The 19,939-nt window shown below is 36.1% G+C and overlaps 1 protein-coding gene across 3 annotated transcripts in view; it reads right to left on the bottom strand.

Annotated features, from left to right (window-relative positions):
- MAPK8IP2 (mitogen-activated protein kinase 8 interacting protein 2) overlaps positions 1-19,939 on the bottom strand; it is a 788,562-nt gene that overhangs the window by 270,848 nt on the left and 497,775 nt on the right. For all 3 annotated transcript variants that reach the window (XM_044088602.1, XM_044088603.1, XM_044088604.1), the window contains exons 3-4: positions 17,301-17,528; positions 6,672-6,759 (exon numbers count right to left, since the gene is read on the bottom strand). In XM_044088602.1, the coding sequence (XP_043944537.1) occupies positions 6,672-6,759; positions 17,301-17,528 (316 nt within the window). The remainder of the gene's footprint in view (positions 1-6,671; positions 6,760-17,300; positions 17,529-19,939) is intronic.

Here is a 19,939-nt window from a genome sequence, read left to right as displayed (position 1 = left end):
AACCCCCAGATACAGACCATAATGTAATATATTATTCTTTAAGGTCATACAAACTTAAGAAAACCTAGAAAATTTTAATAAAATTGCCCATAAATTGATTAAGACTCTACACACTGCATGCTTTTTTATCTAAAAGAAGTGATCTCTTAAGCGTAACAATGCCCAGCGTCATAAATGACCACAAAGGAAGAAGTATCATGTAAATTCAGAGTCAGAAAGCAGAGGGTAGCTGAGGACTCTTTACACAACCTATAGATAGATAGATTTAGATTTATGAGTTTGTCAAGTATATGTACATTTTACATGTTTACGTCTTTCAGTTTACAATGTGGTACATTCACCATTTATGTGTATGTACATTTTACATGTTTACGTCTTTCAGTTTACAATGTGGTACATTCACCATTTATGTGTATGTACATTTTACATGTTTACGTCTTTCAGTTTACAATGTGGTACATTCACCATTTATGTGTATGTACATTTTACATGTTTACGTCTTTCAGTTTACAATGTGGTACATTCACCATTTATGTGTATGTACATTTTACATGTTTACGTCTTTCAGTTTACAATGTGGTACATTCACCATTTATGTGTATGTACATTTTACATGTTTACGTCTTTCAGTTTACAATGTGGTACATTCACCATTTATGTGTATGTACATTTGACATGTTTACGTCTTTCAGTTTACAATGTGGTACAGTCACCATTTATGTGTATGTACATTTTACATGTTTACGTCTTTCAGTTTACAATGTGGTACAGTCACCATTTATGTGTATGTACATTTTACATGTTTACGTCTTTCAGTTTACAATGTGGTACAGTCACCATTTATGTGTATGTAGTTTTCCAGTAAGAAGCTTTATATCTTGTGTACTACTTTTTGTAAAAAGGTTTATAAATGTTAAAAAATGTGTTTTGTCCTGACTCCATAGGCCAGAGAAGTAAAGTCCTAAATGAATCCAGATGATTGAGATTTCAGTAGTGAGCTGTGGATGGCAGGGTAACTACTAATGAAAGAATCATTTCAAAGAATGGGGGTTAAAACTTTCTGTCTTGCAGCTCCAGGATGTCATGCTCAGTCCTGGGTGCACTGATTTTGTTGACTCTTTTTTTTTTTTAGTCAAAAATCACAATACAGCATTGGATGAAGAATATGTTTGTGGAATATTGCAGAGTATTTGACTAAGTGCAAGTTGATCTGTTTTATCAGTGTACATGAACGGATGCATTCAGTTCATTTACACTGATTATTTTGATGCAGCATGCATTTCTTCTGAAAAAGGCAGACTGCGGGGCAAAATAATTTCTCATTTTCCCCACTATTATATGATTGTGGACTTGACATGTTTAATAGAGTGTGAGTGTGGCTGTACATGGGGGCTTGCCTCCTCTGAAAGAACACCATTTTTGGAGTTTTTCACAGCTTAAATGGTTTTAATGGGTTAATGAAACCCATCATATTCAGTGTTTTGTATTTCAGTGTATCAGTTGTTGATGTGATGTGCATCGAATAATTGTTACAGAGCTATATATCAGTAAAGGTACGAAAGCGCTAAGCAACAGTTATATATATATATATATATATATATATATATATATATATATATATATCACTCCAGGGTCGCACTACCGTGGGGAACAGGGCATACACCTGCCAGCGCTGTTTTTCGGTCATATGAGTTTTCGGTCATCTGGGTTTTCGGTCAAATGAACTTTCGGTCATTTGGTCTCAGTCAAATGGGATTTGGTCATATGAATTTTCGGTCATATGTAGTGAACCCATATATATATATATATATATATATATATATATATATATATATATATATATATATATATATATATATATATATGTACACTCACATATATACACACACACACACACACACACACACACACACACACACACACACACATATTTATATATACATACACATATACATTATATATATATATATATAATATATGTGTGTGTGTGTGTGTGTGTGTATGTGTGTGGTGTGTGTGCCAGCATGTGGGCATGGAGGGAAAATTTTTGTCTACGATGCTGGTGATGCATGTTCTGTTAGCAGATCAGGTGCTACATGGCTGGTGGAGGTGGAGTGAGATGACTGAGTGGTGTTTGCTGACTGTCCTTCTCTTCACAGGAAGGTGTCATTTATTTCGGCCTGGCTATGGTCGCTTGTGGAAACTGAGACGGGTCTACACCAGCTGGAAGAACAGAGCTATCAGGAGGATCATCCTTAGTGGAGGCTACATACACAGAAGCACATGGGCACAGACTGCACTGATGTCGCTGTAGGTCATGTAAGGGGTGGACGGTGGGAAAATGGGAGGCCAGAGAGAGAAAAAAGTCTTTACTTACTATTACAATGGCACCATACTTGAGTACTCTGGTCTCCTTTCTAACTGTCTAACCTTGAGGATGTCAAGATGTTCCAAGAATCCAGAAACAGAGATGGTGCTCTGTAATACAACAAATGGTAGACACCATGAAGAAATGTGAAAATATTTATATGCGTGTGTGTGTATATGTGTGTGTGTGTGTGTGTGTGTGTGTGTGTGTGTGTGTGTGTGTGTGTGTATGTGTGTATATATGCATGCATATATATATATATATATATATATATATATATATATATATATATATATATATATATATATATATATATATATATACATATATTTGTTTACTCAGAACAATTTGGTTGACTAAACAGATGGCCCACAAATCAGTGAGACTGCTACATTACTGGTGTTGGGGAATATTATCTTTCCTGGTACTGTGCAGTTTCAGAGTTAGAATATAAACGTATTAGGTAATGTGGGGACTGCAGGGGGAACTTGCCACTGAGAAAAACATTGTTTTATTAATTGCATGCTCTGAGGTTTTGCATTGGGGCATGCATGCTTATATGTCAACTTTTTTGTTTTGATATTAAGGACATTGACATTTGTGCATTTTGTTCATTGCTAGTATACCCATACATGTATATATACGTATAGATATGCATTTGTGGGGTGTGTGTCTATAAATTTTATATATAATGTGCAAAGCAAAAAAAAATAATATATATATATATATATATATATATATATATATATATATATATAGAGAGAGAGAGAGTGAATTACACTGAGTCCGAACTGTTGCTTAGCGCTTTCGTACCTTTACTGATATAAGGAACTTCTTCAAAACTAAATACAAATGTACAGAAACTAAGATAAATACTGTGCATGAAGCAGGAGAAATCGCAGTTACACGGAAACCAATGGTTACTGTCAAAGCTAGAAATAAACCAGTCATTAAACAGAATATGTACAGGTGGTGTTACAGTAACTAATGATGTGACATTGCAGCCGTGGTGTGGTGGTTAGGCTAACCACCGCAAAGCACATTTTAAATTCAAGTTATCATTAAGACTGGGAGTGGTTTCAGCATTCAATAACAGTTGCCAATACAACTCTGAGTTCCAGCAAGATTTCACAGTCCCCAAAAAATTGCTCAACTGTTCCAAAACTGTGTTTGCCTAATGTATTACTATAGTCACCTTTTCTGATAGCTGCCAGATGCTCCTTAACATGATCAGAAAGCTTCCTGATCATCTTCCCCACATAAAAAGACTGACATGAGTTGCAAACACCAGCATAAACAATGAACATTGAGTGGCAATCATAATGTTTGTAAAATGTAACAGTTAAATCAGTGTTGAAATTTGAAAAAAGTGCCAGTGTATATATGTGGGTAAACAATACATCTAGAACAAGAAAACATGCTATTAGAGACAGTGGTTAGTGTAGAATTGTCACAAAAATGTGCTGTCTTTTTCAAATGACATTTTTAGTGTTGTGGTCCTTTTGTAAGAAAAACAAGGTTCATTACCTAACACTTTGCTTAACTCATTGGTGGCCCTGATAATAATCCAGTTTTTATGTATAATATTTTTGATGGAGTACATGTCCCTGCAAATAGGTAGGGGGAAGTTACATTGTCTATCAGTGTTGGCTTCATTGTTGATATTAGATTTGGGAATAAAACCAAACTTTAGAATTAATTTGTGCTTTCTGTGCCTGTGGGTAGCTACCTTGGCAAAAACATCATAAATCAATTGCTCCTGGTGGTGTTGTTTAGCGAACGTGTGAAAAAAATCTACTTGAAAGGTGTTGTCTTCAGAGATGATACATGACAATCTTATGAACTGACCTCAAAGCACATTCCTTTTCATAAAAAATGTTGGCTGCAGAAATCTAAGAAATTGTTTCTATATGTTTCCTTGAGATAAACATTGGAAACAAGCTGAGCAGTGTTGCTGTTGATTGATAAAATAATGTCAAGAAAGTTGATTTGTGCCCCACAACTGGAAGTGACAAAGTCCAAAAAGGGAATGCTGTCTGAAAGAGATTGACTAAAATTGTCAAGGTCATTTCTGTGCCCCTCCCACACAGAAAAATGTCATCAATGTAATATTTGTAGAGGTGAACCTTATTAAACTGTGGCAAGTGTATTAAAGTCTCTAACTCCCATGTGCTGAGCACCAAATTTGCAAAAGATGGGGCCATTTTGACCCCCATTGCTACTCCTTTGACCTGCTGACAAATTCTGCCATCAAAATGGAATAAATTATTTGTAAGAACAGCAGTGGTTAAGGAGACCAGTGTTTCAATTCTGCTCATGTTAAAACCAGCGCGTTTACTGAGAAACAATTTAATGCCTTTCAAACCTTCATGGTGTAGAATGTTCTTATATAAGGCAACTATGTCCAGCGTGACTAGAATGCAGTTGTTAAAGTCAAGTGTAGCATTATGCAGTAAATTAAGGAAATCCCATGAATCTTTGATATAAAATTCTGTGGACTACACTAGGGGATTAAATATACTGTCCAAGTATTCCGAAATAGCTTCTGTTTTGGTGCGTTTGTTGAAAATGATTAAAAGGGGGGGGGGTCACTGAGATTTTTGTGAACTTTTGGGATGCCAAGCAATTTGCCTAGGCTGGGTTTTTGTACTAGTAAAAACATATATTCTTGGAGCGTAATATGCTGTCCAAGTTCAAGAGTTTTCAATAACCTATCTATAGCTGTAAAATGCTTGTTTACATCTCTCAAGGATACCGGTTTGTAAAATTGGTTATCAACTAACATCAGTTCAATTTTATTAATGTAGATATCATGCTCCATTAAAAACAGCCCCGTGCTTTTATCTGCCCTCATGATTCTTAAGTTTTGGTCATTATTCAGTTCAGTTAAAGCTTGTTCCCGTGGTGAAAGATCAAACCACTTATTGTTGCTTGGTTGTTTCAGTAAAATTCTAAACTCATGTTCACATACTTTTTGGAAAGTGATTAAGGTAGTGTTTAGAACGGGGGTGAAAAAACTTTTTATCTTTAGTGTGTTAGTGAGAGTTTTGTTTGCAACTGGTGTGTTTTTGTCACTGTCATTGTTGTCACTATATAAAAGTTTTAAATTGAGCTTTCTGAGGAACAGGCGTAAATCAAGTGAAACATTTGTGATACTGGTTCTCTGTGAGGGGATGTAAGAGAAACCTCTATTTAGCAGCTGTAAGTGTTCATCAGTTAATTTTCTGTCGGTTAAGTTGAAGACCGCACAAGATAACGTGTCCTCATTCATTCAAAAAACACTCCTCGTTGCGCTCCTCATTCTCATTGGTCTGCCTGTGAATGAGGAATTGTTCCTTCCTCTGCCTCTCACTCTCCCTCTCATTCTCCCCCTTCTTCTCGCAGTTTTCATCCGTGTCATCATTGTATTCAACTGGAGTGAAGGGTCTTGTAATAAAAAAGGCTCCTGTGTCATGGGAGGGTACTAGTAGTCATCAACTCCAGAGTTCTATTTACTGGGGGAGGAGTGTGAGGTGTGTTACCATTTGTTTGTATTGGAGACTTCAGAACTGGAGGAGGTGTAGGTGGCTGTGGTGAGGTTGTATGACCTTTCTAGTAGGAAATTCATTAAAATGTTGATGTTTCTCATTGTTGAGTCTATACGCACTATTATTTTGATACTGCTGTAAGACATGTATTTATATACTTACATATGTATGTATGCACTTAGAATGCATTTACCCTTGCCCTTGTGGTATGAGTTGGTCAGAAAAAAGAAAAAGGGTCCACAATGGCCCACTTCACTCACCAAGTCAAGAAATGACAAATTAGAATGAAAAGCTGGGCGGGGGGACTGATCAACTCTGCACACCCTGCCACTTACAAAATAAGTTTAGGGCTTTCACCCCTCCACCTTTCAGAAACTCCAACTTCTGCATTTATCCTGCCTCACATACTTTAGAACATTTTATTGGTCATACAAAATCACTACCAAGCTCAAAATGCATGACAAGGATGGTATCAATCTGGGAACAAGAGAGGCCAAGACAGAAAAAGAATGAAGGTCCATGTAACTGTCTTAAAAATAAGCCACCATAGATTATCTATCCATATTCTTGTAAGTCTTTTATGATTACTTCTCAGAATTCATAACTTCTCAAAGCATGTTCATACAAGATCTGTTTGGAAACGAATCTATCTATCTATCTATCTATCTATCTATCTATCTATCTATCTATCTATCTATCTGTCTATCTATCTATCTACCTCTCTGTCTGTCTCTCTATTTTTTCCTACCACTGTAGTTCTGAAATGCATTGCTTACCACTAGGTGGTGGAGAACAGGAATGAAGCACAGTTTCTTGCCAGCTGGTTTTCTGCGGAGAGTAACCCCCATTGTTGTTCAGAGAATCCTGCAAGAGAAAAATGATCAGATATTTCTTTAAACCTTAATTTGATTGTTCTGTAATTATTGTTCCCAGCATAAAAACCTAGCAGTGAACAAAAGGTTAGTGCTAGTGTAATTCATTTCCTCTAAGTGTCACAGTATATGATGATTAGCAACACAGGATGGAAAAACAGATCACAGTATGTAATTTAAATTGTCTATGATGGCAGGATACATCAATGCATGTAAATGTCTAGGAAAAGTTAATAATAAATGTCAAAGCTATTCAACATAAAGAAGCGAATTTATGGGCCAACAGTTAAAGTCTAAATCAACTGCTTGCAACTATCTGAAAAAAAAAAACACCAAGGAAAGGAAATATGCAAAAGATGGTATAAGCATTGGAAAAAGACCACAACGAATACCTGATCACATGACATAGGATTAACGTTATAAACTGAGACCACAAGTAGTAAGTTAAAAAGATATCTATAAAGACAGGATGAAATACACCTTGGAGGTTATTACCATGTAAATATATTCATTATATAATGATTGTATTTAACTGTAGGTTATATTTGATTTGCATGTAATGTAATGATGTACAATGTGTTTGCTCATTCTGTAGTTAGATGCACTCCTAACTTTGTGATAGTCATTCATGTACCACTGCATAATGTATGTGATTGTAACACCTTTTTGCTTTCTGTACCAATTTGTGTTTGTCTGCTTGCTGTTAACTTAAAGGGAGAGTCCCAGAGATTCCTTGTTTTGATTCTGGTCTTTGTTTACATTTTCAGTCTGGCTTTCTGAGCATGTCCCAGCTTTGGCTGCGGGGGTTGGAGGACGGGTGTTTACAGAAAGTTTCAAAGGTCTTAGCCAGATTGCATCTCAAATTACGGATGTACTCAAAACAGCTCTGACTGAGTCATTCATTAGTTTCATCTGTGCTTATTATCCTCAGAGAAAAGTAGCCTTTCAGGAATGTTATGACCTCACTTGCTGCTACCTTGCAGGAAAGCATATGAGCAGTGCAAAGCTAAAACATTAGTAAAGAGATTTTTCTGTACATTTCATTTCATATTTTATTTTGTGCGGTTTTCTGAATGCTAGCCAAGTGCTATGATGTTTTGCATGACTGGCACTTGCTCTGTAGAAAGTATCAGAATGATACAAGTTTCAAACAGTTGTAGAAGCAGTCTTCTTTTTTTCATGTTTTGTTTTCATCTCCGACTACTAGCCAAGTAAAATGGTCCTCCTCTTCCTCCTGAACATTATTATGCATGTATTGTTCCCACAATTTCCATTTATTTCTATGTAATTTGCTCCTTCCCTTTAGTAAAGATTTTTCTTCCAGTTTTTTATCTCTTTTATATACAGTTGATGCAGACTTTTGATTTTCGTTTTTTTTTGTAATTGCTTTTTGGCAGCTAACAGAATTAAACTTAATAAGGCCTTATTATGTTTAAGCATTTCAGACCCTGTATCCCACCTCAAAAAAGTAATTTCCTTACTCACAGCCATTTGTTCACCAAATATTTCTGATAGAGTACTCTTGTAATTTTTGCTTGTACTCTCAGATCATGCCATGATAGAGAAAACAGTCTCTAGCCTGCAATTCAAATGTCTTCTTTGCCTCATCCCACTCTTACCTTTCCTACTTGAGTTATTTGCTCCCAATATCTTGGTTCCTTTGCCATGTTTCTCCAGTAAATTCCACGGCCCCTCTTGCCTATTTTCTGAACCCATACTTGCAGTTATCCCTACTGGCAAAATCTCCATTCTCCATTCTTGTATTAGCTTAGTTCATAGAATACTTTCTTCTACTTTATGAGGGTCTACTTCTAGCACCCGACTCCCAGAAGATTGACTTTCACAATGCCAAAACCACAATCACAAAACCATGGAACCTTGAACATTGGCTGTTTACTATGGTAAGTAAACACTTAGCCAAATGCAAATGAAACTCACACTGAGGTGAGTAAAACCCACACACCCCAACTAAATATATCAAAGCAGGATCACACTACAGTGGAGAAAGGGGCATGTTCAACAAGAGTTTACTTAGTGTAGTAAACAGCCAATGTTCGAGGTGCCACGGTTTCATGATTGTGATTTCGGCATTGTGAAAGTCGATCTACTGGGAGTCGGGTTTTAGAAGTAGACCCATTTATGAATATGATATCCTGTATTGTTGTTATTATTCTCCTTAAGGATCTGCATCCAAAATCCCACTCTCTCTCTCTCTCTCTCTCTCTCTTTATTTCTTGAACTTCCCCCTTGCTTCATCATCATCCCTTTCCACTTTGAATTATAACCTTCTGCTTGTATTATGTATATGATGAGCCTTAACTGTGTAGCTCTAAAATATCCCCTCAAATCAGTTAAACCTAAACCACCTTGTTCTATTGGAAGGATCAACTTATCCCACTTAACTATTTCCTGCTTTCCCTCCCAGATAAATTCCTTCAATTCTTTATTCATTATTGCCTCCAACTTCTCTTTAGGTTGATAAAAGTATGCCTGACCTGTATACAAGACTAAAGGGACTAAAAAGATTTTCACTGCTTTATCTTATTCTCCATATCCATTAGTAAAAGTTTCCAGTTTCTTAATTTTTCTATTATCTTTTGTTTAGTCTCTTCACACATATCCTTAACTGCCATAACAGAAGCCTTTTTAATTCATACTCATAAATACTTCATCTTATCATATCCCCATAAATATGGCTATTTCTGAATCAATTTGTGTGTGGGTACATACTTTACGGCTATAGCCTTTGTTTTATCTTCATTAATTCTATATCCCGAAAAGACTTGAAACTGTCTCAAAATGTTCCACAACAATGAGATGCACTTTTCTGAATTTATCAGGTAAAAAAATAATATCATCTGCAAATAAAGCCAACCATACAAATTATATCCTTGTAACTCTGAGTCTCTTATTTTATTTGCCAATGGCTCTAAATATAAAGCAAATAACAAAGGGGAAAGAGGACACCCCTGCCTGGTTCCTCTGTTCAAACACAGCTTATCTGAGAGGAACCTTCCCACTTTAATTCTTGCCTCCAATCCTTCATATGTACTTCTAATTAACCGTATTATTGTATCAGGGAATCAAATGCTTCCAATGCCCTACTCATAAAATCCCAACCTACTCTGGCAATTGCATTCCCTGCATCAAGAACTTCCAACATCAGAGTTATTTTCTCACATTCTGCTTCCCCCTAGATTATGACTGTTCTAATAATGTGTCCACCACACTGATCCATATCTATCAATTTTGGCAGGACCTGTGCCAATATTTTAGCTAGTATAGACATAAACATTTTATAATTATGTTTTAAAATTGGAATAGGTCTAGATGAAGCTGGGTCTGAAGGGTCTAGGTAACACAGACAAAGATTTTCAAGATGTTGGTGCTTCCCCTCTTTTTAAAATGCTGTTAAAATCTTCCAGATCTTTATCACTTTCTTCCCTCCTAATTTCCAAAATCCACAGGAATACCATCAGTTCCTAGAGATTTTCATGAAGATTGATTATATATCACCATTTTTATCTTATCATCTCCTATCGTAACTGTTAGTTGCTGAGCCTCATCTACTTCTAACCTTGGCATAATTAAGTCTTTCATAAATATTTCAATTTGTACTCTTTCTTGATTTCCACATTTCTCTGCTTTATACAAAGTTTCATAAAATTTCCAGAATACCTCTAAAACCTCTATAAGATCTCTAGTTATTTTTCTTGTTATAGGTTCCCTATGTTTGGCGACAATATTATGTTGCCTAAGTAGTTGTGACAAATGTTTTTGTGCTCTGAAATCATTATCAGAAATAATTGCTTAACTGCATTCTTTTTAAGCTTATTGATATTATCCAGATACTCCTTAATTTTTTTCCTTTGGCACTCTACATTTGTTCCATTTGTTCTGTGAGATTCCCCTTATTCTGCAATACTTTGCAATAATACTTTTATTTTACAAAACTTTATCAGCCCCTCTAAGTAATTTCTATTACTTCTTAACCATATTTCTTTCTTTTTTATTTCAACCGTATTTTTGCACTCATTCATTTTATCCCAGTAGCACGCTATAACTTCTGAATATATCCTAAAATTCTTCTCTTTTTAACAGGTAGGCACAAGTGTCTTATTTTTACTTCATTAACCTGCATTTTTATCTTAGTTTTTGCTAGTACATGATCAGAGATAGTTATTGGATGTGTGTCAAAGTTTTCAATTAAATGCACGTTCCTGTGAAATATAATTTCTATCTAGTCTAGCCCAGTTACTGTAGCTTGGAGAATAATATGTAAATTCTGTCTGAGTTCCTATAACTGAATTCTCACATTCCATCTAAAATGTTTTCATTTACCCTCTTTTGTTATATTGTCCCTTCTAGGTCCTCTGATACACCCTTACTATTACAAATCAAATCCCAGCTAACACCATCAATAATATTCCCTACTGAAAGTTGATAATTTGTCCCAAAATTGTGTTAAGCTTCATAATAGAAGTTGTTGGTGGAATACAAATACATGCCATTGTAATCCTCCTCCCTTGTGAACAGTCCATTACTTCAACAAATCTACGATTTTCTCTTTTTTCTTTTCATTTATCACTACTGATGTCCCTCTATGGATTATTAAAATTAGTCCTCTTTTCCTCTGTCCCTGATATTCTGCTGAATATCCATTCTGAAATCCTTTATTTGTCAAACTCACATGTTCATTTCTTTCCAAATGTGTCTCCTGCAGCATTGCTATTTACACTCTGCATTTCTTAATATAATTCAATACTCATTCCTTTTTATCTGTACCTGTAAGGCTATTCATATTCCAAGACACTATGGACGACATAGCCACTGTGAGAAAATGCTATTGTTCTCACCTATTATAAATGACAGCTTTTTTGTTACATGTATATACTAATGCTTGGCAGGCTGATCTTTTATATCTTTTATTTGGACGGCGCAGTGGTGCAGCGGTAGCATTGTCGCCTCACAGCAAGAGGTTCTTTGGTTCGATTCTCGGCTGGGGTGCCTTCTGTGTGGAGTCTGCATGTCCTCCCTGCATTTCTGTGGGTTTCCTCCGGGTGCTCTGGTTTCCTCTCACATTACAAAGACATGCGTCTGGAGCATTTCTCCAGGCCTCTGCTGAAAATTGTCTTTGTTCCAAGTCGGACTTTCCCGGTTAACAAAAATGTTAAAAATACAGTTCTTTTCTCACCTTCATTTGAACTTATGTCACATTTTTCAAGACTTTTTGTTTTAATGAAAACTCTCTGACAAATAAAAATAAATATAAAACACACCCATCACCTATTAACTTGGAATAAACACACAAAACTATGTACATCTTCAAAACATGGCATTAACCATCCAAAAGGGAACAAGTACCTCAAATTGACAGATGCACCTACAGGCATTATCTAACATAAAATTAAGGTTACCCATGCTAAAGCACATGCTACAACTGCTGCTCACCCTTCTACTGATTGCTGTCTGCTCTTTTCTTATCTCTCTTCCACTCCCAGATATGAAAACCAGCTTGTATGCTTTCAGGAAACAGCTTTTAGCCCTGAGTAAAAGTACACTGGCTATCTTTAAATAAAACAAAATTGTACACTGTTCTATTAAGTGCATTAATGTATTAAGGCTACTAGGAAGGTTGTTACCTGTTACTCACTTTCCATAATTTCAAACAATTTTTTCATTGAACTGCTTGCCATTGTACTTTTGAATTTTGCATTTCCTTCAACAAAGAATACTCAGAATCTCAGCATTAATTGCTTGCACCTGCAGACAACTTGTATCCATGAAAATGTACTAATCAGTGAGGCTTTGTAAATTTCACTCAGAAAAGAATGCGCAGCTTCCCACAGCTGCAGACATTTCGACTTCACTGAACATTTGCCAGTGGAAAACAAACAAGCTAATATATTTGCAGTTGTAAGAAGCATAATATTTTAATGTTTTTTATCATGTTGCTTTATTTTTAAAGCCTACATGCTTACAGAAACATCTGTTCACAGCTTAAGATAAGTTAGTTATATAAACATTCACCCTTGTAAAATAAAAAGATAAAATATCCTAATTGTACATATAACCTTTTTTCTTTTTATACTGTAAAAACATATATTTCTTACAACTAAAAAAGTACTTGTTTACTTTAATATCTGTAACACATACAATAGTCACTGAAGACTCCTCCCACATTTAAAATACTGGTGACTACACACTACAGAAAACTGTTTTACTATATATAACATACAGTTTATATCATAAAATGTTTATACAAATACTATTAAGAACAAAATTGTTTTATTTACAGTTACTTTTTACCCTTTTTGTGTCCTTAACATTAATGATATAAAGTGGGATATATGCTTTACAGTCAATCCACAATTTAACAAAGTTAACAAATGTCCAGTGTTTTTCAGCCACTTTTTCTTGCAAAATCGTATTTCACAAATGTGATCAGATGCTTTATAGTCTTCCATTTATTTACTAATTTCAGAGTTGCGGGTCTTTTTGCTGCTCATTTCCATTTCCCAACACCAGACTGTGGCTTATGTCCACGGTAGTACTGATTATTCTAGTCAACTCATGAGCTTTTTTCTATGTCTCAAGCATTTACCTTTGGAGCACTGGAAAAGGTTTCAATGGCAAAGACTTTTTATGAACTTTACCATCAGAAAAATGAGAGGCAGAGTCTCCCTCTGCTTGCTGACTCACTTTTTTTTGTATAAACTTTGTTGTTTCCTCCTTAGCCAAAAATTACTTTGATAATCCAGGAAAAAAAACACTTTGAAGACAGCTAGATACAACAGCTTGAATCTCACACCTGCCTCTCAACATGCCCTGATTCTTGTTATACGTTTGCTTCTCTTTTGCCTGATGTACAGTGAATAATCATTTTTTTACAAGTTCTCATCTGTCTCCAATTTTTTTTATACTTTTTCCTTCTGCCACAGTTTTGTCAGAATCAACTTTTTGTGTTGGTATAACTGCATCTTTACTGATATTGATCTTAAATGCTTTCCCATGGCCAGGTTTGAAGCATACACTTGATGTGCCCTTTCAGTTAAAAATTCTGCTGTGAAACATCAATCCAGTTGCTTATTTGTTCATTCATAAAATTAATACAGTATGTTCCTTCCAGTTACTCTGGTACAGCAGAAAATCTAAGTTTTTTTTCTGTGCACTCTGTATTATTTTTTTTACAGTTCTTCCTGAGAAACCTCATATTCAGCTAACTTTTTCTTCATGTCATCCTCTGATATTTGCAGTTTTATCAGTTCATCTGAATGACTAGTTAAAGCTTCTTCTATTTTTTTCTATCCTTTTGTTGTTTGAATTGATATATTCATTCAATGTTTCATTTATTTTAATCACCTTTGAGTACATCTTATATAATTGTCCTCTAAATTTCTGAAAGCCATTACTTGAACCAAAGCTGAAGTTTGAACTGCTTTTTGGAATAGCTGCAGAATCTTTCTAAGACAGTGTTTTCCCTTCACCTTTTCTGGTTGATTTTCTTTCAGGTTTTTTAAATTTCTTCATTGATGCATCCAGGAAGTATATTTACTAGTTAGTAACTGAATTTGACCAAAAAAAAAAAAAAAACACCACACACACACTTTCAATGGCACTCCTTTTTCTCAGTTTCTGTTTTCACACTGGGAGAGTTGAAGTTATGCGCTGATCAGTGTGCAGACATCTTGGAAATATCCTATATACTGAACATGTTAACAAAAAAGATACGTATGTTTATGATGAACAACAAAAATCCTTCTAATGAGTTGTAAACATAATGCCACAAATACACAAAATCATGATTACAAGATACAACTTGACAGCTGTCTGAAAGTATTGTTTTATACAATAACAAGTCCCCTACTGTTTGCTATAATCACCTCAGAGATCACATTACTCAAAATAAATAGGTAAAACAGTACTTTTTGTTTAAGTATTTGCATGTCTCCAATATTCAGTGATCTTGGTAGGGCAAAGCTACATTTTCAAAACTATGGTTGAACTCCCCTGATTTGACTCATGTTGTGAAAAAAGAACAACTTTCAATAATGATATCCTATTTGGAGATTCATAAAATATGTCACAAATGTGCATCTAGTAAAATGAATGCATGTTTTTTTCTACAATAAAATGAAGTTGAAAAGGTCAGAGCTACAACAGTATTAGAGATGTTAAAGGTGAAGTATAACATGAATTATTACAGCTAAATGAACTCAACATACATCTGAAAAGTATTACAGGGTCCCAGTGGTACTATAACCATAATCTGCAACATACTGTGCCACAATAAATAGCTTACAAAACTTCTCACCAAATAAGTCATAGGATCATAGGAAGTTACTAGGCTATTGGCCCTGAGGCACTTACAAGCCTAGTCAAGAATTTAGCCCATGTTCTAACAAGTCATCACCCTATGCCACTGTCCAGCAGGGACACAGGTGGAATCCCAGGGGTGTATTTTCTGTTCCCCATCCAGTTATCCAGGTTGCACTTAAAAAGGGTTAATGAGGTACTCTGCTTTATGTGGTTGAGGGAGTCTATTCCACAAAAAGGGGGAGTCTCTGGGACAGAAATATGTCCCGTCAACAAGTCCTATTGATGTCACAGACCAGGTTGAGGTCACACATGCAGGTTACTCAAGTGCAGCTTGAATTGCAGATATGCAGCAGTCCCATCAAGGTGGGGTCTGCGATTGCTATGTATGCCAGACAGAGGTCACCACTGAGGAGTCTATAGGAGACTGAATAAAGGGGCAGGACTTTTAGCTTATCTGTGTAGGGTAGATGTTTGAGGCCCTGGATTCTACGGGTGAGGAACCTCTGTGGTCTCTCCAGCTGCTTCATGTGCTTTGTGAGGTGCATGCCGAAAGGGGCATTGTACTCAATAATAGGTCTTATAAGGGAAGAACACAGGGATGTTATGACCACCTTGTCCCTGGATAAGATACCCTTACTAATGAGGTGAGCCATGTAGAAAGCTTTCCGTACAACAATGGCGATATGGTGGTCAAAAGTCAGTTTGCTATCATCCTGGGTGCCCAAGTCCCTCACAACTGATGGCATGCTTAGGACCTTATTATCAATGTAATAATTTGTGGGGATGTCAAGCTCCCTGAAATGGATGATGATGCATTTTTTGGCATTCAGTTTGGGGCCATGTTTCTGGTGCCAGTCACTTGTTTGGGTGAAACCCCCTTGGAGGATGTACACATCACTAGGGGAATTGATGACAGCACCCAGCTTGCAGTCATCTGCAAATTTGGTCAGCCATAGCCCACTAGATTTGGCCTGTACCTCTGAGAAGTATATCTCAAACAGTAGAGGTCTCAAGACCAATCCCTGGGGTACACCGCTTGTTACGGGTCTACTCCTTGGGGTGGCTTCCTCTATTTTGAAAACAAGATTCATTTCACCTTATTCAGTTTAAATGACTACACTGCAATGTGTACTGGGTACACTGCAATGTATACAGCGTTCAAAACCCTTGTGATAGAAACAGCACAGTTGGAAATAGAGCACCTACATGTGGCACTGATGAAAATGCCCTGTTTCCGTTAACAATAAATAGAATGGCAGCTATTTAGGGACAGCAATCACAACTGGTATTTTTATTATTTATGAAGAGAATTAAATGTAATCACTGCATTTCCAATGGTGCTCTGTTCATCTCAAAATGGTTGTGGCGCTCATTATAAATTGTGACAAAATCATTTCTTATTCAGTTTTATTTCTGTATTTGGGGGAAAGTTTTGTAAGCTATTTGAAAACATAGAAACATAACTTAATTGGTGTTTGTGATGCCACATTTATGTTGAACAATAAACATACAGACATTCTCCAGTTCCCCTTGTTACATGCTGTTCAGATATCAGGTGAAATGCATCTTGCTTCCAAAATCTGTATGTGTAATTGAGGCTACTAGGTTGTTTCTATCACACATTGCATAGGCAAAATTTTACTTTCTGAAATGAAATACTGTGTGCAATTATTAATGTAGTTAACTATAATACAAATAATAATGATTGTTCATATTGAATATGTAGCATGTTTTCTAGCACTGTTATCAATTAGCTATACAAAAATGAGCAAAAATATTTACACTATGTGCTACTGTTATAGTGTCAGACACTTCCTCTGTTAATCAGAATTAATATTCTTTTAACTCCAAGTTGACATCTAAAAGGCCTTATAATGTATTGCACGTGTGGATGGCCAGAAGCAGACAGCTGTTTTAATGCTGACCAGCTACAGTTGAAGGGTCTCTAGTGAGACAGCATTCATTCATTTACTTTGCCTTCCCTTCATATCAACCACAGTGCTGAAGCCAATGCCTGTGCATCTTACAAAACACCTATGTTAGGCCTCTTTCTTCTGTTATTCACGCACCATTTTTGGCTACAGACATATATTTCCTTCACTTTTCCTCAGTGATCAGTACCCAGGGATATACAAGGTAAAATGTACTATATTATTAATTATACCCACTACAGAAGAATGCATCAGATTTCCTGTCTATCCCTCCCACCCCCACCTGTGAGCCCGGTGCTGTCAGGTTTAAGGTGGTTGGACGCATTTTCTGCCCTGTTCTCTCAGATGGTGAAGGCAGAGGTGAGGTGATTGGAGATGGTGGAGCTTCTAGTTCATCAATATCTTCATCTTCATCACCATCATTGTCGTCAATCATTCCAAACTCCTGAAAATCTTCCTGGAAGGAACATATAGGGTGCGGATGGTCACTTTTCTCCAAGATATGGCAATCCTGTAGAGAAAAAAAGTGTAAAATCATGTGTAACTTCTAAAAGATTGAAAACAAAGTATAAGTAATCCAAAGTATTTCATATAGTTGAAATAAACATTACTCATGCAGGATGAAGAAGGAATAGAAAAGAAGAGAGAATAAATAGGAACTGAATAAAAATTTTACAAAATTACTGACATTTTCATTGTAATTTCAGAAATAAGAAAAGTGTGATAAAAGACAAGCATTTAAGCATATACAATATATATTTATATACATATATGACTTCATACTTGGATAAAGAATAGTATTATTTACTTTGATTGTAATAACTATATCTGTCTTTAATTTATTTTGTAAATAACGTCTCATTACAGGTCAAATTTCTATACCACATACCATAAAATTTATATCTCTCAAAATATTTGCTTCAGATTGGGCACTGTTTTTATTTAAATGTGTATAAGCTGTCTCTGAAATTCATATGGAGTAGAAACATTACTCTCAGATACTTGCATCAAACAACCAAACCCCAAATCTCCAAAGAGCAAGTCTTCAAGGCATTATTTAAGTCCAAAACCACTACTTCTTTGGGTCTGGACAACACACCAAGGTACCTACTGGTCACCCTGAACTATAACTTGTCAGACCTTCTACAGAGGCTTTTCATTATCAGCCTCAAAACAGGCTCCATGCTTAATGAATGGAGGACAGCAACAGTTATTTCCTTTTACAAATGTTGGGCTTCAACAGACTCGTGTAATGATAGACACATAAGCCTGACCAGCCTCATCTGTAAGGCTATGGAAAGGATCATTATTTATTTTTATTTATTTTATTTTACGTTTGTTTATAAAATAGATAAAAATAAATAATGATCCTTTCCATAGCCTTACAGATGAGGCTGGTCAGACTTATGTGTCTGTCTTCACCCTAGCCTGTTGAAGCCAAACCTTTGTGAAAGGGAATAACTGTTGCTGTCCTCCATTCATTCAGCATGGAACCTGTTTTGAGGCTGATATTGAAAAGCCTCTGTAGAAGGTATGACAAGTCACAGCTCAGCATTATGGAATTAATAAGCAAGGATATAGGCTGCCTACAGTCTCTTGACCTAAGCCAGTTCAAATTCATCAAGGGCAGATCCTGTCTACTTAACCTGGTTGACTTTTTTGAAAAGAAACTGTGGCATGGATGAGGGCAAATCAGTACATACCTGCATATTTAGACCTCACAAGGGCATTCGGCATGATCATCCCACATTTAGGTATAGTAGATAAACTCTTTTAGGTAAATGTAAATCTCTGTGTAAGTCATCAGGTAGCAAATTGTCTAACAAATACAACCCAGGAAATAAAAGTGGATAGCTCTACCCCCTCCAAAAGACCTGTCACTAGCGTTGCATCCCCAGGGTTCAGTCCATGGGCCACTCCTGTTTGACATTTACTTCTCAGGGTTCTAAGCTAATGTTAAGGGTTGATCATTAACCAATTTGCAGATGGCTGCAAACTTGCAGATGACTCCAAGTATGGAGATAGAAAATTCAACCTGGGGATCACTTATGTGGCACTGCTTGACAGGGGCACAGTAAAATAATTTTCTTGGGTGGCGAAAGCCAAGGAACCTTTTTGGCTAGGCTTTTATAGGCCCCAAGGCTGATAGCCTAGTACCTACCTATGAACCTATGATGTCATCATAAACTTCACAGAGGACACATTAATCCTGCAAGACGGTCTGCCCAAAACAAATAACTGATGTCAAAACCATGGACTAAAACTAAATGCCAAGAAATGCGTAATCCTATCTTTTGTCAAACATGGTTCTCCTTGTTATATTGACAACATACCTCTGAAAATTGATTCTGTAGTCTAGGATATGGAAACCAATGTCAGCAATTAACTGTCCTTTGTTCATTATGTATCCACTATGATAAGGAAATCATTTATAATCAAACAGCTTATATCTGAATGTATGGTGACTAGGTCAAGGAATATAATGATGCCACTGTATTGGTCACTTATCTAGCTAATCATTGAGCACAATGCCTATATTGGTATGTATTTGTTCAAGTGTTCATCACAACTGGAATGACCACAATGCTTCCTTACTAAAAAAGTCAAGAGCCTAAATCATAAAAGCTACACAGGCAATCTTAAAGCCTTGTCCCTCTTCTTGGTATTATACAGACTACTGAGAGGCAACATCTGTCTCATCTATGTACCCTCAACAGATCCTGCCCTGTCAAACCTGTTAGAAACATTTGCAAGTCCAATGATGGCATAAACACCTGCTCAAGGCATCCCAAACTCTTTTGTAAAATATATTGAACATGCTGAAAGAATATGTCTGTAGCACAGAAAATTCTGCTTCTTTGGGAACCATCTTACACTACACATAAAACTAAGTACTTCTCTTACTCTGTTCAAATGTAATTA

Source organism: Protopterus annectens, chromosome 11.part0 (assembly GCF_019279795.1).
Source record: "Protopterus annectens isolate FY-2018-M chromosome 11.part0, PAN1.0, whole genome shotgun sequence".
NCBI classification, from domain to species: Eukaryota; Metazoa; Chordata; order Ceratodontiformes; family Protopteridae; genus Protopterus; species Protopterus annectens.
This window is presented reverse-complemented; position numbering and strand designations above follow the sequence as displayed.